Source organism: Panicum virgatum, chromosome 1N, assembly GCF_016808335.1.
Source record: "Panicum virgatum strain AP13 chromosome 1N, P.virgatum_v5, whole genome shotgun sequence".
In the NCBI taxonomy this organism is placed as follows: Eukaryota; Viridiplantae; Streptophyta; class Magnoliopsida; order Poales; family Poaceae; genus Panicum; species Panicum virgatum.
The window spans coordinates 5,392,709-5,418,840 of record NC_053145.1 but is presented as its reverse complement, the minus strand read 5'-3'; the positions used below and the strand labels follow the sequence as shown (position 1 = coordinate 5,418,840).

Genomic DNA, 26,132 nt, shown 5'->3' with positions numbered 1-26,132 from the left:
AATTATGGTCATTTAACTGGAAGGTGTGCAGGCTGCCAGGAAGCTGGGCGAGTGTCTAAGGGCATGTACAACCCAGAGACAGGTGATCGTCTCTAAGAGACTGAAATTTAAAATACAGACAGTTAAAAAGATCGGTCGTACAACACATAGACAAGAGACTGTCTCTAATCAATTTAATGAGTCAAGATCAGTTTAGTGCTTTGCATGAAGTAAAAATTAATTTAATACTGTCGATTCTTGGTACAACGCTGTTGGAGCCGGCGACTCAGCCTCGGGCCACGGGCCTGTCCCGTCGCCTCATGAGACGACGAGAGCTCCGTCTCCAAGGATCGGCTGGGTTTTTTTACAAAAAATCTATCACGGAGACGAGCTAAAAAGACCCGTTGTATGTGCCCTAAGGGCAGCTCTAGTGTAGTAGTCGAACCATGTCAGACACAAAAGTCGAACACTAGCAGCGTTCGATTCCTCTAGTGTGGACATCGTTGGTAGGACCCATGTATAGAGCACCGTGCCTCCGTTTCTCTCTCGCATGTATGGACGGGTATACAGAGCAAACAACCATTTGCCAGCGATAGTGTTATTTAATTCCTCTTGGTTCGACGCTTCCCCAAGATGTGCTTTCTCTTTTGACAATCATGGTTCGATATCTCTAGTGTTTATGGTGCGGTTCACACTCCTACGGTTGCTTTCCCGGCAACACTGGAGGTACTCTAAGAGCAAAGATAATAGAGTCGCTTGCCACCCGGCGACTGGCACTCCACCTCATGTGGATGCCCAGCGGTAGTGGAGGGCCCCCACATTCCTTTAAATGCTCTGCTCTGATTTATGCTGGGATGGCAACCAATAGAAGTACGAGACATGCACTGGCACGCTCTAAAATAATGCATACGCCGGCTTGAGCGAGCGACTCACAAGTCACAAGACGCCGATCTCTTTTTCTCTCTCTATTTCCCTCTCCTCCACATCAGATTTGGCTGACGTGGTGCTCCATTTTGCCAGCTGTATCCCATTATACCTGCTCTAAGCCTCTTTAGCTTCTTCATTATCTCTTTGTTTTCCAAAGTCATTTCCTAAGTGTCCTTTCAGTTTTCCAAAGAGTTCAAGTATTAAGTTTGTCTCTACCCATCTATATAAAGGGATGATATGTGTAATCTGAAAAAGACTCGATGAATTGATATGATATGAGAATTGAGCGTGACTCTTCTTTGAGAAACCCGTAGAGTAATCTTCGGTGCTAATTAATTCTTGTCGAGTAATCTCCGAGCTATCCTAGTTGAGAAATCCGTCGAGTAATCTCCTGTACTAGTTGATCTTGTTGAGTGATCTTTGAGTGATTCTAGTTTTATCTACCAATCCACCATACTACGCTTCCGCAAGCTCAATCAGTCAACCATACTACCCGTGAGTACCCTTTTGTAACATATGCTTTAAAGATCGGATGGTGCATATGCTGTATTGTACTGTATATATCTAAATGTGCTTTTCTTGAAACACCGTACAAATATGGTGCTCAAATACACACTCAGCTCTATAAATATACGCACGCACACTTCATTTCTATGCGCTCTGAGAGACTTGGCTAGTAGATCATCTTGAGATTCACGAAAGCACCACCATGTATCTCGTTGTTAAAGAGCATGTTGCCTGCCACTAAAGAATAAAGCTGTTAAATGCTATTGTAAATCCCAAAAAAATAGAAGCACACTCGTGTGACGCATTGGACTACACTATGCAAAGATGAGTTTTATTTGCATTGAGAATAGCGCAAATTCATTGAAGTTCTTAGTAGAAACTTTAGGGATTTAAAATGAAAAATGATCTTTTAATAATTGGTGAGATTACGTCAGCCTTGCCACTCTTGGACCTTCTTCTAGCTAGTTCCCAGTCTAAAAAAACTCAACCAGAGGATATGACGGTCCCACCATTTTTCGTTAAGAGGAAGCGACCTCAGCTTCCCGATCAAGAAAACCTCCAAACCCTAGCTTCTGTAACTAGCAAGGGAGATTTTTTTTAACTCAGCCTGAAATTCGCTTTTATCAGGAGTCAAACTCAAGAACTAAAGAGTACTACTGAAATCATCTAACCAAATCAGCTAGAGATCCTTCCGCAGCTAGTTCCCAGTCTAGTCAGCACTCAGCAGTCCTTTAGTGATTCCTCCCTCAAAGAAAAAAAAAGTTAAAGCCATTTCTGGTTTGCGATTTGTTGTATATATAGTTTGTGCTGACCGTCACGTCATTTTGACCCCCTTTTTCTAGTTCACTGTCAAATTGACAAGAGCTTGTGCTGGGCCATTCAATGGGGTGAACTTTAGTTTGAACCTGAAGCTGCCATTTTGACCAGTTTAACTGCGTCGAAAGAGTCCAAGAAAGAGATGGGTTATCGTGTTTCCTCGGACAGGAAACGTAGGTCTATTTAGCTTTGTTTAAAGCTAAATCTTTTTTATCGATTTAAAGCTAAATCTTACTAACTTGACTATCGATATGTAAAATTATATATAAATTTGTAACATAATTTATCATAAAGTTAAACTTTGATCAATCAATATCTTAAAGTTTTACATAGATTGACTGCTCCAGATGAAAATACTACAAAAGTAATTTTCATACTAAGTCTGGTCCATGAGAGGGTGGCCCGGGTATGCCATGGCATACCCTAAACCGGCCCACCTCGGCTCACCCAGAGTCGGTCTACGTGGCGTGGCTGCCCCTCTCGGCCCCGGCCTACCCACACACGTAGGGGCAGTGCACGGACTGTGTCGTCTCCGCCTGACCATCCCCAACTCCCTCTCCTCAGCTCTGCCCCCGCCCCCGACTCACTCTGCTCACATGGACGCTATCTCCATCCCCAACTCCCTCTCCTTCCAGTGGCGCCGTCCTCCATATCCAGCGGTCCGATCGCAGCCCGCTCGACACGCGTTCGTGCCGGTCCCCTAGTCCGCCTACTAATTGCCGTAGCCGGCAATAACACCAGGGCCGGCCCACCCCCAGATGGCCAGAGCCCAGTGGCAGGGAGGTTTCGCCGGTTCGCCTGCCGCCAGCCCGCCCCAACCCCCTAACTGACCAAATCAAAGGTAAATCCCCATTCCCTCCTTAACCCTAACCTAGCCAGTAGATCAGTAGATTAGTAGATCAATAAATGATAATTGACATCACATGTAGATTAATAGATGCAAGAATTGAGGAATGAGACTACATCATACATGAGTTGATTAATGATTAATTCTTTCATGAACTTTAGGAAGCGTAGACCTGATAAGAATAAATAAGATAATTTTTTTGAACTATTGTAGGTGTGTAAACTTATTCTATGCATTTCTTAGATTTAATGTGATTCTACTATTTATATTGTAATCTATACAAGTATTGAACCTAATTTCTTACAGACCGAATTGCTCGTAGAATTTTTATTATTGTGTACTTAATTTTTTTAGATTGTACCAATACCGAATTGTACCTATGTTGAAATTTTAATATGCTATACTCTAAGTTTCAATTCTAAATCCGCCACTATCTATACATATTGACAACACACAATATCTCGAACCCAACGAACATAACGTTCGAAATCGCATTTCTAGCCTACTCCACGTTTCAACAAGAAGGGTTCAAGGAACTACTAATCACTACACGCCGGCTGACGGGCCAAACTACACCCTTCTCTCTCATGTCCCCGTGTTCCCGTGGCTCGCTTTCGTTTCAGCAGTTAACACGCCAGACTCCTACGTCCACAAGCAAGCCGCGAGGCCGCGACGACTGATGGCAACAACCCCGGCGATCAGGCCGGCCGGCCGGGGAGTGGCAGGTACGATGAACCCTAATCTAATCGCGCATGTCACCGACGATCTTTGCTGCTAGCATAATCGTGTCCCCGTGTGAACGCTTTGACTTCGCACCGTGATCAGCTGCATGACAATGACGCACTAGAAAATTGTTATAAGAAAGGGGTATGCACCCATTTTCTTAATGAACAAAGAAAAAGAAAGAAAAAAAAGTGCAGCATGCACTGGCCTCCGATCCCTAATTCTTTCTTCTCTTTATTAGATAGAGTACTAGGTATTTATACCGTGCGTTGCTACGGACCAATTTGATATAAATATCGGATATGTTTAGTTATTTGTTCATTAATTTGTAGGGTTCTACGTGATCAAATCATGCACGAAGCGCTGGTCCGATTTGCATATGGGATATGCTAAGATCCACATGTTAATTACATCACACGGACAAAATAAAAAACTTACAAAATTTGTTAGAACGCACGCGTGTTGGCCTCCGATCCGAAACCCTGCGCACTGCGCAATCCACGATTCAGAGTCGTAGAACGTAGTTTAATCCCGGCTACGGCGCTGGGTGTTGGACTGTTCATTGATCCAGCACGGCCGTTGTTGACTTTTGGCGTCGACCGCAGGATATGGATGGTCAGTCGCCGACGTGCGTGGGTCCCACGCGTCAGCCAGCCCGTCAAATCAATCAGATTGCGCATGTCGTGCTGCTAGCGTAAATTTAGCCGTATAGCAGCACGCGCAGACCACAGCGAACGACAATTATTTTACTCGTAGACGCTTAGGCGGATTAATCGTACCATTAGACCAGTCTCAGACTCTCAGTAGGAAATACCATCGTACAATTATCAAGAGTGCCACGTCAGTTTGACAATAGAATGACATAAACACTCTCAGTGTACAATGTCATGACTCAGTTTTATAAGCAACTTACAGCATTAAGTAGTGCAATAGTTGTGTGATCAAATTATATATGTCACGACTCAACGAAGCCCGACCTCAGTGCGAAGTGCCATCCCCGTGTTATGACTTGGCAACCGTGCTATGAGAGGGTCATGTTAATAATCCGGATCATCTCTCCCTCCTTTTAACTCTATTGCTAAATCAGTAGTTATGCTGATATGTCAGTCTTTATCTATGACACTCTTATGACACTAGCACTGATACTGGCCCTAGTTAGCCAGCTTGTTTGTGAATTATGATATCACAGTGTCAAAGAGCTAGATAGTGTGCGTACCTTGATCATGTAAGGGTAGTAATCGAGAAGAATTTTGTGTTTCGATAAAAAAATGGAGAAGAAGCCTGCACTAGTTAATCATGGGCTCATGGGAAGTACTCCCTCCCTCCATTCCAAGATGGAGTATACTCATTTTAGGGGCGGGTAGGGGATGGCCTATCCCTAAATATGGATTTCCAGAGGCGGATATGTTACCAAAAAAATATATTTTTTAGCTGCGAAAATTAGTAACGGATGCACAATCTACCTTTAAAAATAGATTTTTACCTGCCCCTACAAGCTCTGTTCGTAGTAGTGTCATACATGCAACCATTGGAGGTCTCGACAAGATATACAAACGATGACTTAAGAGTCCGTAGCAAAGAATGAAAAATAAAGCATATACGGAGTATATGCCACACTTGATCAAGGTGCAATCAGTTAGCGGCGGGGCTTCATAATTGATCAGCAGTACAAGCATGTAGTAGCCCTCTCGGACTTTGCTTCCGAGCCAAGGCAATCTCTCTCTCTAGAAAGATTCCTCACTATCAGCTGCTCTACTACACACCGAAAGCGCACGCGCGCCCAACTTTTTACTACCAACTATATTTACATGCCTCTTTTCTCCGCACTTCGTTTCACATCTAGCACCTAGCTTAACTCCTTCTAAAGCAGCAAAGCTACTACTAGTAGTGCTAATTACTGTGTGCTAAACTGCTAATTGCGCAAACCTTAATTGGCCTTTGATCACACAGCAAGGCCAACAAAAATAAAACGAAATAATGCTTGAGCATCAGCGACAAGCAAGAACACATCATCATCAGCTCGTGATCTACGGCGACCGTGCACCATGATCACAAATCAAACTAATGGCTTCTTGATCTCCCCTGGATCCGATCAAGTGACCTTGGCTCTATTATTGTTGTTGTTACCTTGGTTGAGCTGGTAGGTGGCAGATCGATGGAGCGATCAGCCGAAGTTGTAGCCATGGCTGTTGCTAGTCGTCGAGGACGGGCGGGTGGGCATCATCTGCGCCGCCTGGATACTCTGCAGCAGCAGCCGGTCCTCCGCCGACGACTCGAACCCGTGCAGGAACGGCGGCGGCATGTCCCCGCCGCCGCCGTGCATGCCGTAGCCGACGTCGGCGTACTGCTGCTGCGGCCTGAAGAGCTGGCCTTGCAGCGACGCGGGCCGGTGGTGCGGCTGCTGCTGCTGCGACGCCGCCGCCAGGTGGTCGAACGACATGACGGCCGACGTCGGCGACGGGCGCACCAGCGCGGCGCCGCCGCCGTAGTCCCCGCCGGAGCCGAAGCTGATCACGGGCCCGCCGGCCGCGCCGCCGGCAGGGCCGTAGGGGCCGGGCGGGATGCCGGTGAACTGCTGCACCATGGCGCGGAAGTTGGAGGTGTCCGTGTTGAGCAGCGTGACGGGCGCGCGGCGGGACGCGCGGGACCGCCGCCGCGCGGGCTTCGCGACCCGCCCGCCCTCCACCCCCGGCTGCGCGCGGGTCGGGCTGCCAATCGACCCGCCGGACGTCGGGCTCGACACCGTCCCCGCCGCCGCGGCCGTCACCACGGTCGCCTCCGTCGCCGCCGGCGTGCCGTTCCCGCCGCAGTAGAGCCCGGCCCAGTGGGCCATGTTCGCGCCCGTGTCACCCATGGCGGCGCGCTTGCTAGCTACTACAGTAGCTATTGCTTGCTGCCCGTCGTCGGCGGCGGCGTGGTAGCAGTAGAGTATTAGATAGAGTTCCTGGCCCGGACGGGGAGGGCGGCTACTTATAGCTGCCCCGGCGACGAGTCAAACGGAGCGATCAGGAAGGTCACCGCCCGTCGGATGCGCGACGGACGGCAGGGATGCGTGCAAGGTCGCCTTCTGGTCTTCCGGAAGGTGGGCCGCGCGCAGAGGGCTCCTTCCTGGAAGCGTCCGGTCGCGGTGTGCGGGCGAGGTAGCCGTGGGGCCCGCCGCGGACCGGTCGCTGGAGTGGGCCAGCCGCCACGCCGGTGAGCTGCGGCGAAGGACTTGGTTAGGGCATCTTTAGTAGCAATAGTATCTAAATCACACCTTTAAATGTTAAATAGGGACTGCCTCTATTTTTAGGAGTTTTTAAATTTGTTTCAACTTCAGTAATAGCCCTCAATTCCAATATATAGAGGGCTCCCTAGAAATCCCATAGGAATGGAGGGTGGGGGAGGGTTTTTGGAGGCCTCCCAAAATAGAGGGTGAAGTATTAGGTCTGCTGGAGTGCATTTTTTTTAGCTTAGCCCTCTAAATTTTGAATAGAGGGTTGTTTAGAGAGACTGCTGAAGTTGCTCGGCAGAGGCGACATGCGGGCTGGGCGCGCCGCCGCATCTCTACGTGCTATGCCGGTTTCCAGAGGCCACGGCCGGCCGACGGCGGCGAGGCTCCGACCTGCCGGGCTCGTTGCGGCGGACGACGACGCCGTCGCGCCCCGGCTCGTTGTCCACCGTGCGACCATTCTTTATACTCACAAACTTACTCGATCGGCTGCACGAACATGATGATCCGGCCGGCCGCACGAACACGCAGCAACTTGGGGAGGGGTCGTAGCTCGGTTGGCTTAAGTGCCAAACTCCAGACCATGGGGTGCTGAGTTCGAGCCCCGGGTGAAACGGCTCGCTAGAAGTGAGCACGCCACTGCCCAGGCGTATCGCTGAGAGAACCTGACCCCCTACTTAGGGTTCCTATGAACCTGGAGGATAATCCAGCCTCTGTCCTAAAAAAATACACGCAGCAACTTGTAAGGATGAAAACGGACGGAAAAAATCTCGTCCCGCCCCGTCCGTATTTCTATATTTATTCCGCCTGTTTCCGTATTTACGGAAAAATACGAAAATGGGACGGGAAGCGGGAGAAGGTGTATCCCGCCCGTATTTGCGGGATCCCGTTTTTAGCCGGGATAATCCCGTATTTTTTCCGTATTTATAAAATCTGGGAAAAAAATAAATAGGCACACCATATATCCTCTCATATTTCTCAACATCAATACATGTTTCTCGACATCAATACATATATTTCACGCTTTAATCATAAGAAACAAGAAATATTGATCATATTTTTGAAAAATAGCTTGTGTAAAGGAGTGTCTTGTTTTATATTCATGCAAAATGAGTGGTGGTTAAATCATAATATATTCTGTTAGATTTTTCGGTTCCCGCTCGTTTCCGTAACCGTTATATTCCGTTTCCGCTCCCGTACCCGGCTATTCCGCTTCTGCTCCCGTTTTCCGTAATAAAAAATAGAAACAGAGAGATGGTTGAGGGATTTTCCCGTCGTTCCCGTCCGTTCTCATCGCTAGCAACTTGGCGTCGCGCGTTCCCTCGCTGCCGGCGCTTTAGACGACACTGCAACTTGGGCCACCTTGACACGTGTGAACGGGCCGAGCAGAGCGCAACGACGGCGAAGTTTCGGCAGAGGGCCGGGGTATCGGAGTGAATCCACATCGAACTTCGACATCCTCATCTCCTCCGGGAACGCACCAGTGGTCTCGTCTTCTTCAGTTCCCGCCAAAACAGAGACAAAGGGCGACGGCGACGTGCATGGCGCATGCTGATTGCTGACTGGGCCGAGCAACGCGCGCCTTTTCGTTCCTTGCTAGTTAATCAGCAGCACGTGCCCGTTTGAAACCCGCTGTTTGACACTACCCGTTTACACCATATCTGTCTTAGCTTATATATATATATATATATATACTCTACCTCTGTCTCATCTCAGAATACAGCTATTTTTAGATTCTCTTCAAGTCAAATCTTTTAAATTTTGATCGTAGATGGTAAAAAATACAATAAAGATTAACAATGTAAAAGTGATACCAATTTATTTGTAATGAAACCAACTATCACTATATGTAACATTCTCTATTTAAAAGTAACTATTTTCAAGATATTATTAGTCAGAGATAAAAATGTTTGACTGTGACCATGTCAAAAAGTTGTTATATTTTGGGATGGATGTAGTATTTTCTAGATGAAAAAAAGTCTATTTTGATCGAGATGAGATATTGCAGATGAAACATGGCCACCAAATATTTTTCTTCTCTAATACTCAGTAGAGCTGCCCGTATACGATGATATGATACTACTTTCCAAAAGAAACATGCTGCTTGACCTGCATGATGATGAAGATTTGGTTTCTCTATATCAGGCCAAGCATATAACAGCAGTGGAATCTGCTGCCATGCTACTACTTTTCAAAGGAACATATATACTAGGCCATCAGAGAAACACGCAGTGCTATAACAACAACACATCAAAAACAAATGATCCAGTTACGACACACACAGAGCACAAAACAAAATGTGGCTGTGTGAGAAACGGACACGGATGAAGGTGGCCACCACCACCGGTTGAACTTTGTTGGTTTGTTTCGGTCAAAGGATCATTGTTTGGTCCATCCGGAACGACATGACAGCCTCTAAATTAAGCGATGGTCGCCGTCCGGCAGCCAAGCTTTTTTTCGCCTTGTTGCTCGGGTTCGCACGGCTCTCTCCGATGACTAGCGCTGGAGGGTCAAACGGGGCTGGACTGCGTATCTGGTTGGTGGCTAGCTTCAACGTGGTCGATCGTGACCACACCTAGTAGCTAGGAGACCTTTCAGATGATCAACTCCTGTATCTAGACCTGCTATTATATTCTTGACCAGCTGCCAACACAAAGCATCTCTCTCTTATTAGCTAGCTGTGTGCATGTGTGGCCATGCATTATTCTCTTCAATTTTTTTATCTGATTATTTGTCATCATCACAAAGTATAAAATTCAGGCAGACTAGCAGCTAGCAAGCCTAGCTCTAGGGTTTCAAGATATATAGACACAACACAACTCCACAACGTGGCATGAAGGTTAAATGCATGGAATGCAATTTTACACTCTTTCATATTTTTTTAAGCAGAGTTTAACTTCAAATTTGCAATCTATAAGGCCATCAGGGGAAGCTTAGTAACCGAACGACCAGCGTTTCCATGGCTCTGGACTGCGTATCTGGTTGTGTAGCCTCCTCAAGCAGGGCTGATGAGCGACCCACCGAGCCGCCAGCGTATACGTACGTGCGCGGTGCGGCTCGAGCTGAGGCGACGAGCGAGCGGCTCGATCAGCCGGCCGCTGCGGTGGGGCCCAGCAGCAAATGCGGACGAAACTGTGACGTGTGAGCTGACGCCATGACACGAGTCAATGGGTTGACTGGATATTCTTCTCCTCCACTTCACCCTCACATGCTCCCCGATAATCAACATCTAGCTAGCTCATCAATCAGTGGCCTTTTCACTACTAGAAAAAGAGTCATTCGTGCACCTCCATTTAGTACCGGTTTCTTTAAATCCGGTACTAATATCAATTTAGTACCGGTTCTACAGCACAGTGCCCCCTCGGAGCCATTTAGTACCGGTTTTTAACACCACCCGGTACTAAATGTCATCATTTAGTACCGGTTGGTGTTATGACCCGGTACTAAATAGCTCCTGGACCCCCCAACTATTTAGTACCGGGCCATAACACCACCCGGTACTAAATGGTCCATCCTGGTTAATTCAAAAGGATAACATCTTCAATGCACTCACATATGCTGTGTGGGTGAGATGGTAGATGATACTACAAGCGAGACCACAAGTCATGAGTTTGAACCCCGGCACACGTGCATTTATTTTTTCAAAGAGACCAGCTATTTAGTACCGGCTACCGGACACTGCGACCGGTACTAAATGGACCGTCCATTTAGTACCGGCTAGCCGGTAACGGTCGGGGCAACCGGTACTAAGGGCTGCATGTGCCCGGTACTAATGTAGCTATTTCTAATTCAACAACCAAATACGGAATATTATTCTTGCTAAATGCCTATATATTTTATTTGATAAAAATTCTTGTACTTAAACTACAGGTAAATAAAAGAGTTAACTTTTACGTTTGGAACTGCAACACAATTAAATAGTGCATAATTGCAGGATTTGGTGACTAAGTTTTTGCCCTGAAAAGCACTGGGCTTGACATGTGGTGCGTAAAAACAGCGGGTGGTGGTGCATGCATAAAGAAGAAACAGGTTCCATCTACCGTCACTCAGGCCAAGAAAACGACCTGCAAGTCTTCGGCAATAGATCAGTACTACCTGTCATGGTCGCTATTTTACCACATGTGAGAGTTCATAGGATAATGCAAAAGAAACCAAGGATGAAGAAAGGCTGGGTTTGGTTAGGATTTGGTGTGGACCGGGTCCCACCAGCAGGACGTTGACCTTTGAACGGTTGATTGGTGTGGAGGGAAGGGAGCAGGGAGTTGGCCCCCTATGGACTCTATCTAGAGCCCTAGTTGATTGATGTAACCTTGTAGCTTTAACAGGATCCAAGGTACAAGCACAACGAGGAAACAAGGTGGTTGCCAAGGTTACATGAGCATCTGATTCCGTACAGTCCCAACTGGTGAGGATTTTATTTTGCATGAATTTTTTTTCCTCGCAGGGGAGAAGAAATAACCGGTATATGATGTGTGTGTGCACCCTACCATGCATCGTCTCGCAGCTCCAATACTTTATCTTCAAACTTCAATTTGGGTGCCAATTGTTACAAAGAGACCTAGTTTCTTGATGATGTTCCATCATGGGGGTTTTCCCCCTACAAGATAGCTGCCACCACTTCGCCTCGTGCGCTCATGTCTGGTGGAACGATTGCTTCAAGCACAAGTCACAAGTAGTTGAACACTTCAACTCTGTAGATTAGGCAGCTGGAAGAGACACTTCACTTATATTTGCCCTAGAAACCGATATATTTATGATTTGAACGAGAACATTTATCATGCTGGTACCAGAAGGGAAGCTAGAGCAAAGGATACCTCGGTTCGCCTATGAGCATCTTGTCTTGTATACGGTTATATACAAATTTTATAGTTCTCCACTAAGTCAGCCTGAGAGGATTTTATTTCAGAAAGATGGGTTCACAATAACTCTGAAGAAATCAGAATATTCTATTTCACAATCATTTATAATTCCATTCTAAGAAATAAAACAAAAAACTATATCATGATATGGGGTAGTATGTTTTCATCATCAACTTCGTCACACAGCTACATTAAGCTAGCTTAAGAATTTTACTTTTGTTCGTGTCGCCTGCTTCGCAAAGTCAATTCGTTTGCCTGCCTTTTTTTCTTCCTGTTAATGGAAGTCAATCTATCGGTTCAGTAGGAATTTTCCCAGTGTTTTCGCCTTTCCTGATCATGCTAACAGTTTTGATCTCTGTGTCTGATATTCGCCGTTCCTTTGTCAGCTCGATCTGTAGGTCTAGACCACTTCCATCAACCATTCAGTCTGCTCAAACGTAACTGATATTCGAGAATCATGAATCCTTCGACCATAGAAAACGATGCAAATCAATGTTAAAAAAAAACGATGCAAATCGAACAGGTCCTGCATTCTCTGAAGGGTCCCATACGGGCATACGGCCATACCCCACGAGATCAATAGGGTACAAGGAGGGAAAATTCAAAGGAGCATAGGCCGTTGAAAGTTCAAGTCGTTCTAGGGCGGCAGCACTCACTTCAACGATTCCATCATGCTTCATCTGATCTGATCCTCGTTCTAGAAGTTTCTCTCGAGAGCTTATTAGCAGAACCTTTCGCTCCCTTTCACAACGGTCCAAGCTTCCCTTGATTAGGCCGTCGACTAGAAAACACCATGCATAGACAGCCATGGTCAAATAGCCAAGGGCAGAGTCACGAAACCTACCTTTTTTTTCCTTTCTTTTTTCACCTTCAAGGATTACCCCCGCCGATGAAAATTACACAGCTTATTTCCTTTCGTTATTAGAACATCCATTTGTCCAACAGTTACTCTATTAATCTACATTTTTTACAAAGTCAATGCCATTTAGATTCGTATTAAAAATACTTCCTCATTAGTATACTTTTGCATCACATAAGTAACATACTATAATAGACTAATTGCTGGTGGTCTTACCCTAACGAAACAAAATACGCCATATAGTTTCGAATCAAGAGGACCGGGCAGTCGCTCGATCTGCCGTTCAATTCAGCGGGAACGAAAGCGAGTTTTCCAAAAGTGAACTCAAGATGTACTTGAGATTTAAGCATAGTAAATACCGAAAAAGACTGGCTTCACTTTTCTTACCCGAGTCAGTAGACACGCCAAGGCTTTCAGTGTCAGGCTGTCAGCCCAGATCTCGTGTAACCGGACACGATCGTCCTACCCATATGCGTAAGGTACAGCTCGTGCGGCAGCGAGTTTGCTGACCGCTAAAGGTCGCAGAAACGTGCGGCTTCGGCTTGAAACCAGCCACTAATTCCAGTTCAACCCCAGCGAATTTTCGCCGTCAAAGAAGAGCTCGTCCGAGTATACGACGCCCGTCGGAGACGAAGAGGAAGAAATTCATGGTGAGTAGCCTGCTTACCCGTCGCTGTCTGCGCTGTCAGGTCCGTCCATCCACCTGGTTGTTTGTTCCTGTGGGCTTCTTGTTGTTCCCTGCGCCCCATGCATCCCGCGGCGGCACGGCACGGCGACGCACCGGCCGCCGAGAGCCCCCCAGCTTTGGTGCACATGGATGATGGTGATGCTACCTGCCAATAACATTGCCAAGCAAACACATCACTGAAACCTAACTTGCTTCAGAGAGGACGAGATGAGGTTACCTGAGTTCAGACGGAACGGGACACCTCAGCCCAGACAGACAGCGGCTCACGCTACCTTGGTTTGGTTGTCTCATCAGTTTGGTCGGCATGGAGTGTGTGCGTGTGTGTGTGTGTACAGGTGTGTTTAGGTGCATGGATGCAACTATGCAAGCAGTGCTTGCACCAGAATGTCAAGCTCAAGCAGATAGGTATGCACAGAAATGGTCAAAATGGTTGTGTGATTGTCACTATTGCGCTACAAGAGATGTCTCCATGTACATGATTCTCATTCTCATTCGCTGTTCATGAGGCTGTTTTTTTTTAATAAGGATTCATGAGGCTGTGTAGCTTGGCTAAAGCATATCAAAGAAGTCAAGAAGAGAGCTACTTCTCGGTGTAAAAGCTATGTTTGATCAGGTCCTACGCCTCAGTCTGCACCACAGCCCGTTCTTTGTGTGGATGGTGGCGCCCGTCACCATTTCCACTTCATCGGGTGACCCCCTCAGCTCCACATCAAACTTCTGCAGCAGCAGGGACAGTGCCACCGTCGACTCCAGGAGCGCGAATTGGTCTCCCACGCACTTGCGGGGTCCTCCGCCAAAGGGAAGGAAAGCAAAGTCCGCTATGATCTGGTAAAAGGGAAAACTTGATATGTTCTCAATTTCCTATTGGACATAAAAGCATACTGCAGTGGACGTACAGGGTGAAGCGAATATTGTTGAACCAGACCTCATTGGGGTACATTGCGCCGGGACTCCTGCCAGGATCAAAACCAGACCAGCCTTCTATGCTCTCTTCCTTCTTTGGAACTGAAAATCTCTCAGGTTCAAATTCATTTGGCCGGTCCCAAAAGTATGGGGACCGGTGGAGGTTGTATGCCTGCAGGGCCAGAATTTACATAAGCAAGCAATGGCATGGATCAAACCATTTATAATGCAGCCAAGTTTAGAGCCATTTGTGCTGTGCAAGTCTTAACAAAAGATCCTCGCAAAAACAACTATGTTATTATACAAATCATTTCAAAACTGCAATTGCCTAACTCACCGAAACAAATATATCAGTTCCGGTTGGTATTTCATATCCCTCTTTTGCTCCATTGTACCCACCTGCATAAATAGACACAAGATAATCAGCGGGGAATTGCAAGGGCATGTATCAACAAAGGCAACATACCCTGCTTGCCGAGTTGACATTAAATTAATTCACTGATAATTAAAAGAAATTTCAAAAAGCATCATAGTAATATGATGCACCTAGTGAAATCAAATGGGAGACATAAAAGAAATGAACTACTCCCTCCGTTCTTAAATATATGACACCATTGACTTTTTTTCTTCGTTTGACTATTCGTCTTTTCTACAAATATTTATGCAAATAGCCAAATCTTCAAGTTAGATTCAAGAGACTCTTGATAATAGACGTAAAGGTACTCATTTCACTTCATTTAACTAACTGATTAATTAAATAATGTTGATCAAAGTTGAAAAAAAAAGTCAACGGTGTCATATAAAAAAGAACGGAGGGAGTACAAAGAATGCTATACATACGAGAAGTGTACAGTAAAAAGAATGTGATCACTTCACTGGCTGCTGTTTGGCCTATCTAGGTGCAATCCAAGTGTGCAATGAAACTAAAATTACTCCCACATACTGAAATTTAAACTAAAACCTGAAGCCACAAAGTCATGTGCTTACATTAGTAGAAAGTTTAAGGTCAACACTTACAAAGTCAGACTTAATGGAAGCTTACTTTATTAAAGGAGAATATAAATATCATTTAATCTGATTTCTGTGCTGAGGACATCCCCTTCCAACGTCTGACATGAACCTGCCTATCACTCACCAACCACTAAACATCCTTTGGATTGTATGGGGAAGAACTTAGGATGTTAGAGAGCGAATGGTACCTGGCAACTTGTCTGGCTGGAGAGAACGCCTGATTAACAATGGTGGCTGAGGATACAAGCGAAGAGCCTCAAGAATGATCAATTTTATGTACCTAGAGGACAATGTAAACGTTTCATGCGAGGAAGGGAAAAAATATATAATTAGTATAATATAGCTAGTAATTCCAGAGACAGAAATGGCACATAGAAGAACCAAAGCTAGTTGAATTCAAAATAATGGTAACATAGTGACATACTCTAATTTCTTGAGGGATTCCACAGTAATTGCCCCATTGCTGAGAACAGAATCAACCTCTGCCTGTGCTTTTCTCATCTTGGTAGGGCTCTGCATCACAATACAGTATAACTATATGATATTCAAACCAAATTTAATTACTTGACACATTCTGTGATAACATTAGTATACCTGGGCTAGCAGAAAAACAGACCATGTCAGAACAGCAGCAGTTGTTTCATGTCCAGCAATAAGCATCGTCATAAGATCATCCCGAAGCTGTCACAAGCCATGGAATTTATAAACTTAGTTTGCTGCATATAGGAAGAGAGGCAGCATAACATAAAACTCAAAAAATGCCCTGTTCTCACAATTTACCTGGCGATCATCAACATCAGCTCCCCGCATGTCAACAAGGAACCTCAGCAAGCTGACATCCTACAAGCTTGATGGAAAAAATGTGAGCCACTATTCACAAAACCCCCCTAGAAGGTGAGAGTTCTGACACTGAAAGGAGCCAAAAAGGAAGGAGGAATAGCAGCCAACCTTCAGAGATGTGTAGTCCCTTTGCTGGAGCTTTTCCACATCAGCTTCCTATATAGCAAGTTTACAACAGCATTAGAAGAACTACAACTAGCTCCTTAAAATGCCACCATGTGAGAATTGCGTTGCAGTTGCACAAACCTGCCTCGTCTCCTTTGCATTTTTTATAAGATAATCAAGGCAATCGTTGATGACCTTGAGGTCACTATGGAACTTGCGCTGCCTTGGAACTATCCATTTTGTAAAAGGAAGATTCCAATAGGGAATGTAAAATGTGGATCGGTGCTCCGCTTCGAAAAGTGTCCCATACACTGCCTGCATAATGGAAACAGAAGCTCTTAAAGCAGACAACATAAAAGCATTATCCATATATCTCAAGATAGTCATGCATTATGAATCTTCTTCTGTATTTTTACTCAATTTCTCTATCCTAGCATCTGCATCACATTTTATGTGTTAGGAAAGTGAAGAGGGGAAGGAGAGAGCGAACTGTCGGTATGTATTGAGTTAGGCCCTTTGGGCATATATAGAGTACAAGAGGAGACCCCAAACCCTAGACTAAAGTACAATGACTCTAGTACCCTTAACACCCCCTCTCAAATGCAACGTGAATGCAATGACGTTGCATTTGGAGAGTGAACTAAGCACTAGACTAAAAAGAAACAAGAAAAAGATACATCCAAAGTCCAAAATCAAAGATGTCGTCGAAGCGTGCAACTCTTGAACATGTCGATGTAGATGATCTCCTCCACAAGAGGGTATTGCCTTCACAAACCAGTACTTGAGCAAATACCTCGAGTCTTCACAAATCAGTACGTCGACTCCTCAAACACGAGCCTTGCTTTGGAGACTTGAACTCGACAAGAATAGTGAGATGTGTCAAACCAGCCAAAGATAGAAAGCACCACTGCAAGACGGCAAGTGGCGAGACAGGAAGGTGATGACGACAAATAGATGGCCATTGATCATGACATGGAGCAAGACGGCTCCGAAAGGGACCAAGAGGGCATTGTCGCACCACAATGATGATCATGATGAGATTAGCTAAATCGACGGGACTCAGCTAACCATAAAACAAAGAAGAAATTGGCTGATCTGACAATGAATTTTGTGGACACGCACGGCATTGACGAACTGGAGAAATATATGTGGACTTGGATTGATACTGCTAGAAGATGAAACAAACGAAAATGACTTGATATAGTAGACACTAGCAGCAGCAGGCAGATAGCAGCAGCACGCACAAGCAAAAGATGAGCAGGGCAGCACAGCCGCGCACACACCCCCTGTCCGCACTACTGCGCGAGGACGAGCAACGGGCGGTGCAGTGCAGAAATCCTCGGGCGGGCAGCAGATGGACGACAGCCCCAGCAGGCGAGGGAGCAGCCACGACGGGGCGGACGACTGCGACGGGCGAGCGGCCTGGACGGGCAGCAAGCCGCGTGGACGGACGCGCGGGCGACGGCGTGACGCGCGGATGGGGGCGCGACGACGCGGACGAGGCGCGCGGAGGACGAGCCGGCGGGGACGGGCGGTGAAAAGGAGGGCGGGCCGGCGCAAGAACGGCCGCGACTAGCTGATCCACGACGGGCGGACGGCCGGCGCCAGGAGGAGCCGCGACGGGCGGGCGGGCGGGCATCCACGACTGGCGGAGCGGCGACGGATCTCCCCGCTCCCCACGCCCGACGATGAGCGGGCGCAGCGGTAGATCCGCGCCGGGCGGATCTGCACCGCAGCGGTGGAGGGGCCGCGACGGCAGCGCAGGAGGGAAGGTGACGACAGATCCGCGACGGGCGGAGGCCGGATGAAAATGGCGGCCACCTCCAGCTACCGGATCCACGACGGGTAAGTGCTGCTGCTGCTGCGACTCAATACCGAAGAAAAACTGGGTTTGGGGCTGGAGGATGCCGCCCCCGGGAGGGAAGAATCGATCCTCCCGGGGACGGCACAGCGGGGACGAGGGTGGCGGACCCGATCTAGACCTGGAGCTCTGTTACCATGTTAGGAAAACGAAGAGGGGAAGGAGAGAGTGAACTGTCGGTATGTATTGAGTTTGACCCTTTGGGCATATATAGAGTACAAGAGGAGACCCCAAACCCTAGACTAAAGTACAATGACTCTAATACCCTTAACATTATGCACAAATAAACATCAGGTATTAGGACTACAGATATAATTCTATACCAACCTTGATTACAGGGGATTCCTTAGTAACTGAGTCAAAATCAAAATTGAACACACCCAAGCCAATTATATCGAGTGCCAAATTGGAGAACTCAGCTTCAAGGTCCATTACGACTTGGCCTTCACTTGCAGTAAGCTGTTCAAGCTTGGATATTGTTCTTTCTGAACATTTAGTAAATATTCTCACCATAGCTTCAATGAATAAGGCATGGAACCCAGGTGTTATAACTGCAGAACACAAGGAATGGATAAGTTGTGCCACCAGTAAAATATTATTTGAAATGCATACATGGAGTTCAAATAATCTTTAAATCAATTTGATTACGATCAATAACCTCGTCAAAAAAGTAACAGCTAAAGATCACATTGATAGTTTATTTTTTGGCCCTCAAGGCAAAATGCAAGCTAATTAATTCATAATTAAAAGAAGTCCTAGGATATTTTTGCTTGCCTGGAGGTCTCGTCTTAAGCAGCAGTTAAGCTAGAAAAACTTTTAGGGTTGGAAAACAGAACTAGCAAGGACTGAATTTTGTAGCACACTGGCTAACCTGCTACTTCTGACTAACAACATGGGCTATGGCATAGATTAATGCAGAAAACCATACAGTGTTGTACACTCGTACTCAGTGCAAACTTGAAAGCAGGAAATATGATTCAATATCCAACCTTTCTAACCTTTTCTCCTCTGCTTCCAGGTATCAAGGTCGGCAGGTATAAGACCCTTCCCCATTATTGGTTTTAAAATTTCAGCGAGAACTCCCTGATTTCAAGTGCAGAAATACTATGTAAGAGGGGAACCCGACAGACTAAACTAGTTCTTATTCAGAACCAAAGTCAGGTTACCCACGGAATATAAATTTATATATGCAAGTTGCAGGGAGGCAACTGGTGCTATAAATAAGCAGGCAGCCATCATGGACGTCAGGAAATTATGGTTGAAAGCCATCAAGAATTTCCAAATTATAATAATTATGGAGCCAATAGTATATTTTAAACATCATACCTTATCGTAACAGAAAGCATTCTCCCGGAGGATGTGTCTAGCGACGATAGGGTCAGAGACAACTACGAATGATTTGGGTCCAAAAGCAAGCTTGTAGACAGAGCCATGCTGCGAATTCAAAGATCATAACTGGCCAGTGTTGCACGAGTTGTTGCCCTCAGTTTCCATTCGATTTTTCCAATATGGTCAAGGACAACTAAATGGAGAACAGAGTATACTAAAAAAAATGAGACGATCATAATGCAGAGGGGAACGACAGGACGTGGGGCGCATTCACCTCGAGGAACCAATAGTACAGCGAGAAGAAGAGGGGCTTGCCGAAGAGGTCGGTGACGGCTCCCTCGGCGACAGGCATGGTCCCGACGCTGTCCCCGCTGAGGAAGTTGGTTAGCAGGTTACTGGCGTTGTCGAGCAGGTTCCGCTGCTTCGGCTTGGGCGGCTGCTGCTGCTCCTTGTCGACGCTGGTGGACTGGCACCTGCGTCGACGCCCAAGAGGCACCAATCGGTCGATCGATCAGTCTACTAGCAAACACAAATTCGTGAGAATTCGGCTGCTTATCACGCCCAACTGCACGAAGGGTGGCACTGCGATACGTTCACACGGTGGCATGGCGCAGGCAACAGGTCGAACACCTGGTGGACGGCCGCCGGCGCCGGTAGCGAGCGAGGCGAGGCGAGGGTGCGGGGTCCGTGCGCGCGGACCTGAGCGCGAGGAGACGCCTCCTGCGAGGCGTGGTTGGGGCCGACGCCGCGGAGCCGGGGCGCGGCGAGCCGGCAACGGGCCGCGGCAGCAGCGTGGCCGCGGTGGACGCGGTCGCGGCCATGGCGCGGGCGGACGGGAGGGCGCGGCGCGCGAGCGGTGGCAAGCAGCGGAGCCTGGTGACTGGACACGCGCAGGCACAGATAAGGTGGCTTCGCGCTGAATTGAATTGGAATCGCGATGGGATCGGAATAGGGGTCGTCGTCGGGAAAGCCGGTGGTGCGGTGGGCGCCGCCCACGGAACGTGGCGTGCGTGCCCGGGCCGGCGAGGTGGCCCGGCCACCCGAACGTGTCGCGCACAGGGCGGACCGGTGCTCCAGTGCCCACTCCACTAGCCACTATTGTTTTCTGCACGCTGCGTCGGGATTCAAATCGCCGATCTTGTTCGTGGGCAGACGCCAAATCCAAGGTGAAAGGGGGGAGAAAAATATGCAAGCTTGTTCGTGGGCGAGCAATTTGTCAATTTTTTACGAGAAAGTTTATATTATGTCCCTCAACTATTGTGCTAGATAGTTTTTTTCCTCAAAAAAGTAACACCATCTATGGAACCACTATATATTATCTTCCTCAACTTGTGAGGTTTTAAAATCCGAATGGTAAAAGCTGGACTGTTTGGATCGGTAGAAAATTTCAAAACTCATGAGAGTAGACACAAATTTGTAAAATGAAATCCGGACTAAAAGCTTAGCGCATTTAGATTTTTTTTTTGAGGAAGTAGCCCATTAGATGAAAATGGCCAAACGCATACGCAGATAGCCGAGCCCATTAGGCCCTCGGGCGGCCTGGCCCGGTGCTGCCATGACGAACGAGAAAACCAATGCCTGGGCTGGGCTGGGCTTGCTTCATTTCGCCCATCAGAGCGATCTGTTTCGTGTTGACCTCACCCCGACCCCCATCAGTCCATCACCTCGGACGCAGGCGGTCAGCCGGCGATGGCGGAGGCGGCGACGGGGGCGGTGCGGGTGGAGAAGGTGCGGGGGAGGTCGGCGCTGACCCGCTGCTTCGCCAGGTACCCGCTCAAGCTCATCGCCCCCTCCAAGGTGGGCCCCGCCTCCTGCGACGCCGTCTGGCTCTACGCCCTCACCTACGGCGGCGGCATCGTCTCCGTGAGCCCGAGACCTTCCCCCCTTTCGATTCTCTCTACACTTCCCGCTGCGCCATCGCGGGCACTTGCGGTTCGGAACTTCGGATGTGGTTGCTGCATAGTCTGAAGATCCCTCGTTGCCGCACTTGCTTGCAGGGGGACACCATTTCGTGCACGGTCATCGTCGGCGACGGCTGCACGGCGGCGATCACCACGCAGGCCTCCACCAAGGTATGCCTGCTGTTGCTACTTCTCCGTCTCATTCCTTTCTATTGTCTAGGTACATCTGGTTCTAGACACGTTAATCGCTCAGCTAGTGGTTGCTATGCCTGTAGCCTGCTTTGCTGTAGTTTCAGACCCCGATTGCTAAATGAAGCTGGACTCTAGGCTTCGTACATAGGCCTTGACTGTTTTGTTTGGTCCTGTCACCTGTGATGCATATCAGTTTATGAGGTAATCAGCAAATTGGTGGCCAGTGGCCTCTAACCCTGCCGCTGGACTCTGAAGGAAGGTATAACAAACAGTAGCCTATGAAGCCGTCCAGGACTCCAGGTGCAGTCTGTAACCTGCATTTGGACCTTCAGGCATGCCCTTCTTGGGTAATATATTCCTCTGCTGTTGGTAGAAACTAGTAATTGTTCATTGCAACGATGAACACAAGAACTAGCGAACAGCCAAACATACTCTCCAAATTTGGGAGCTCTTCCAGAGGCTCGACAAAATTTAAATCGAGATCTTTCTACCGTGGACTTTTCTTTTTAACTTGAACAAAGAAATTAGCTAGCTGACGACGTTCTCTTGCCACGGTTGTTTTAACTTGGGATCCTTCTCCAGCATTTCCCGGTTACGAAATCCTGTAGCCAATTATCACCATGCTTCAGTAGTCATGCATTGAAAAGTTCTATCATCAAAATGTCAACTAAAAGCCTTGTCTATTTCCTGATCGACAAGTACTAGTCTAACTAGTTCATCGCTGAAAATATGTACTGAAAAACTACTTTCCCTTAAATCTGTTGTGTATTTCCTGATCAGCCAGTACTTGTGTAACAAGTACATAAAAAAATGTCAATCGACAAGCTCATTTCCTTAAAAAAATCATTGTATGTTTCTGATTGTGAAGTTCATATGTAGGTGTACAAGGCTATGGGTTCAAGATGTTCCGAGCAGTTGCTAGAGGTAATGCTTCTCCAAATGAAACTGATGTAGTAATGGCTGAACACGACCTAATCTTAATTGCATGCTTAATCTGAAAGCAGGAAAAATCCATGATTGAATATTTGTTACATGCAGTAGGCCCACGTTGGAGAAGATGCCTTTCTTGCTCTTATTCCTGACCCTGTAACCTGCTTCTCAACCGCTCGATACCACCAAAAGCAAGTTTTTCAAGTCTCTGCCAATTCAAACTTGGTAATTGTAGATTGGTTTACAAGTGGTCGTTATGAGTGTGGAGAAAAAATGGGATTTTAGCTTCTACAAAAGTGTCAACCATATTTTCCTCGGAGATCATCCTCTCTTTATTGACTCGGTAAAAACTCTTGACCTTGCCCTTCTAGACGTGCTTTTTTAGTTCTACCCATCTCTGTTTCAGATTTTTAATAATTATCATCATATTCCATCTGAAAGCTATTTTTATGCATGAGCAGGTTCTATTGGAACAATGCTCAAATTGGAGCCTTGCTGAGCAGATGCAGGAATACAATGTGATCGCAATGGTTGTATTACTGGGCTAAGGTCAATAATCAATAGTTCATCGTCTCATGCACATTTTGCCTTGGGCTGTGTTTAACTCAGAAAACTAAAATGTTATGACATGAATAGGTTTCAGACAGAACTCACAGGCCTAGTGTGCACATATATATCTATTCAGATTACAACCTGTTATTTGTTTTTTTTTTCTGAGGACGTGCCTTAGCATTTGTTCTGTTATTTGTTTTCCGATTGTAGTTTGTCTGACAGTATCCTATGATATAGTTTCTTAATTCAGTACAAACCTGTTGCATTGTTATTGTATAGTATATCAACCAATGATTCACTGTTGCATCCTGGAGGTGTGTGTTTGTATTTAGTATATTCGTGGGTGGCTAGGATTTTTAAGGAACAAATGAAATTGTTAGAAATGAGGATGTTCATTCGCCTGACTGCCAGCTTGTGAACTATTTGACTATTTGTACTGACCATGATTCATGGTATGCTTTCCTTTCTGAAGGCCAAAGCTGAAGAGCATGCAAGAACAGATGCAAGCCGAAGTTCGAAAGCTGATGTCTGGGCAACTGCGCCCGCCCACATCCTGTGGTAGCCTCTACGCGATGAGATCACAACCAGCACCGCAGCGTCCCCAAAGGCCCCCCACTCATCGCCTCCTGCAGCTCATTTGGTCGCACAGTTTGCTGCTGCTCCAACTTACCGTTGTCCTACAATCGTAGCTAATCTGTGTGTTTCAGCTTACGAACACCGACATCTTTCAAAGTTTCTCTCCGCAGGGAACAGGCATGGTTGCCCGGGTAGCCGCGGTGAGCACAGAGCTCGTGTACAGCTTCCTGAGACACCATCTGGCTGCTCTGGAGCCGTTCCTTGGTGCTTGCCCTTATGCTGCATCATGAAGTTTACGCAGCCAATTGGTCAGTCATAATTGTAGAGTCCATTCACCGATGTAAGTGTCTGATCGTTGCTGATTAGTTAGTTTGAAATGAAAAGGTTGGAATTCGTTGGGGGTACAAAACGTGGTATCTGGTCCTGACGCTGTAGAGTACAGCAGAACAGAACCTTGTGGCGCCAATGCGTCTGTGGTGAGGTCTGTGATCGTTTCATCTTCCATAATCTGGAAAGCAGTTTGGAAAACGTAGAAATTTCAGCAGTAATCTTACAGAAGAGATACGGCTGACCGTTTGAATTCTGAGCTTCCAAACCAAACCGAGCCTCACCGTGACGGTACCGACACAGCAGGACTAGCAGTACACGTGTACGAAGGGATGGACGCCACGCGCGTCTACGATGGCGAGGGGAGCTGGACGGCGGAGACCAATGGTCAGAAGCGTCGTACAATAATGGAGGGGCGTGGGGGATGGCGAGAGCGCAGGTGAGATGGGGGCGGCCGCTGCCTCCCTTTCTCCTGCAGCTTCAAGAGCCGCAGCAGCGCGGCCAAAGGCCCAGCACCATTGGACCACCCCGCCTTCTGCTCCCCAGCGTCCTCGCTCTCTACTACCTCTTGAAGCCATTGGGCTTCACCTTCCATCACGAAATCAACACATAAATCCGAGAAATTTGCTCACATTTCTCTCTCTAAATTAAATCAAGTGTGCGAATTACGATGATTTTGAACATTTTTACTGCGTATTAAGGATATAAGTTTGCGAGGGTACTTTTTTTTGTGTGCAGCATAGCACATAGGTGGTTAGATCATTGGATGACTACTGAATGTGGCCAAGCAGGCGCCTGGATCGGGAGCAGAGGGGAGAGGGCAGGCAACGGGCTGCGTGTGCTCGCGCACTGTTGCGAGACGAACCGGCGTCAGCTCGGGACGATGGTCCACCACCCGTTCCACTCCATCCATCCGCCCCGGCCGGGGCCTCCGCCTCCTCACCACCTGTGCGGCCCGTCCTCCTCCTGAGTCCTGTGTCACTCTTGTTAGCAGCGACGCGCACGGGAAAGCCTGCTCGTTTCGGCCCCGGCTCACTTCAATGCTACCACGGGATCGCGGCTCGGATCACGCTGCTGACTACCGAGTGCCGACCAGGGTTAAATTTTTCGGTCGAATTTCGCCGAAATTCGGTGTTTTTTTTCGTTTTCGCTAGTTACCGGGAAGAGAAATTTCGGTATTTTTCGCTATTTTTCGTTTTCAAATTTAAAAATTCAAAAATATTTATAAAAAATTCGAAAAAAATATGATAAAAAACTAGGTGTTCTTCTGAGCAAATAGGACTAGAACACACTCAAATCTAAAATCATTTGCTAGGCTAAAATTACATTTTAGTTGAAAAACAAGATTATTTGTAGTCTAATGAGGTAGAATTTATAGTTTTTTAGTATCCGACGCAGCTTGGCATTTCTCCAGACCCCTCCTCGCTCTATACAAATTACATTTTAGGAATTCTCTATACAAATTGAATAAAAAAAAATTCAAACACTGTCACATGAATTGATAACCAATTCAAATCATGTTTGTCGTGGATTTAAAACAACTTTCAATTGGATCAACTAATGTCCCTGAAATTTAATAGGCATATCCGCAATAACAAGAATAATAAAAGTCTAGTTGAGACCTAAGAGAGAAAATGGAAGTTGTCACATGAAATGACAAGACTTTTAATTGGTAGTTTTTGAAATAATTAAATAACTTTCAAACCATTGCTCAAATGAAAAAGTTTCTGAAACAAAAGTTGTAGATCTCGAAAAACTGAACAAAGTTGGTATTCAAAAGTTTTTCATTTGACCTCCGAAACAGTACGAAAATCACAACGGACATCATTTTCCGGTCGAAATCACCGAAATTTCGGTCGAAATCACCGAAATTTCGGTCGGAATTCACCGAAATTTCGTTTTTTGAATTTGAATTCTCTTTCCGTTCGGAATTAGCGAAATTCGGCGAAATTTCGGCCGAAATTTCGTTTTCGGGAGTTGGCGGGATTCGGTAGAAAAACGAAAAGGTAAACCCTGGTGCCGACTGACCCCAACTGGAACTTCACCGGATCGTGCGCCGGTCCCCTTCAGACAACGGGATGCACATACCTGTCCTCCGATTCATAATGCAAGGATTTTACACGAATTTTGAAAGAAGTTTATGAGAGAGAGAGAGAGAATTTTGAAAGAAGAGAGAGAAAAAGGGCACA

At 46.7% G+C, this 26,132-nt stretch overlaps 2 protein-coding genes and 1 pseudogene across 4 annotated transcripts; 1 reads left to right on the top strand and 2 right to left on the bottom strand.

The window, feature by feature from the left end:
- Positions 1 to 5,381: 5,381 nt before the first annotated feature.
- On the bottom strand, positions 5,382 to 6,746 carry LOC120654785 (VQ motif-containing protein 22-like). The gene has a single exon (XM_039932433.1). The coding sequence runs from the start codon at positions 6,651 to 6,653 to the stop codon at positions 5,964 to 5,966; it is 690 nt and encodes a 229-aa protein (XP_039788367.1). The 5' UTR covers positions 6,654 to 6,746; the 3' UTR covers positions 5,382 to 5,963.
- Positions 6,747 to 13,824: 7,078 nt separating this feature from the next.
- Positions 13,825 to 20,476, bottom strand: LOC120654784 (cytochrome P450 97B2, chloroplastic-like). Of its 3 annotated transcripts, none has more exons than XM_039932431.1 (14): positions 20,165 to 20,476; positions 19,740 to 19,938; positions 19,463 to 19,570; positions 19,135 to 19,219; positions 18,464 to 18,687; positions 16,417 to 16,590; positions 16,279 to 16,326; positions 16,111 to 16,170; positions 15,925 to 16,011; positions 15,755 to 15,843; positions 15,519 to 15,610; positions 14,657 to 14,718; positions 14,342 to 14,491; positions 13,825 to 14,241 (listed from the first exon to the last, which is right to left on the bottom strand). In XM_039932431.1, exons 1-14 carry the CDS (start codon positions 20,284 to 20,286, stop codon positions 14,026 to 14,028), a joined length of 1,716 nt encoding a protein of 571 aa, XP_039788365.1. In that variant the 5' UTR covers positions 20,287 to 20,476; the 3' UTR covers positions 13,825 to 14,025. The 3 variants fall into 3 exon arrangements, with proteins under 3 accessions (XP_039788365.1, XP_039788364.1, XP_039788366.1); XM_039932430.1 differs by having other exon boundaries at positions 20,096 to 20,367; XM_039932432.1 differs by having other exon boundaries at positions 14,092 to 14,241; positions 14,313 to 14,491; positions 20,096 to 20,372.
- A 603-nt stretch (positions 20,477 to 21,079) lies between these two features.
- Positions 21,080 to 24,176, top strand: LOC120654783 (annotated as a pseudogene).
- The last annotated feature ends 1,956 nt before the right edge of the window (positions 24,177 to 26,132 follow it).

Excerpts from the sequence above, each read along its gene's own strand:
- LOC120654785 (XM_039932433.1), bottom strand. The coding sequence starts at position 6,653 with ATGGGTGACACGGGCGCGAACATGGCCCACTGGGCCGGGCTCTACTGC.
- LOC120654784 (XM_039932430.1), bottom strand. The coding sequence starts at position 20,286 with ATGGCCGCGACCGCGTCCACCGCGGCCACGCTGCTGCCGCGGCCCGTT. Across the intron at positions 19,571-19,739 it reads TGTACTATTGGTTCCTCGAG|CATGGCTCTGTCTACAAGCT; the intron begins GTGAATGCGCCC and ends TTGAATTCGCAG. Across the intron at positions 18,688-19,134 it reads CTGGAAGCAGAGGAGAAAAG|TTATAACACCTGGGTTCCAT; the intron begins GTTAGAAAGGTT and ends TGTGTTCTGCAG.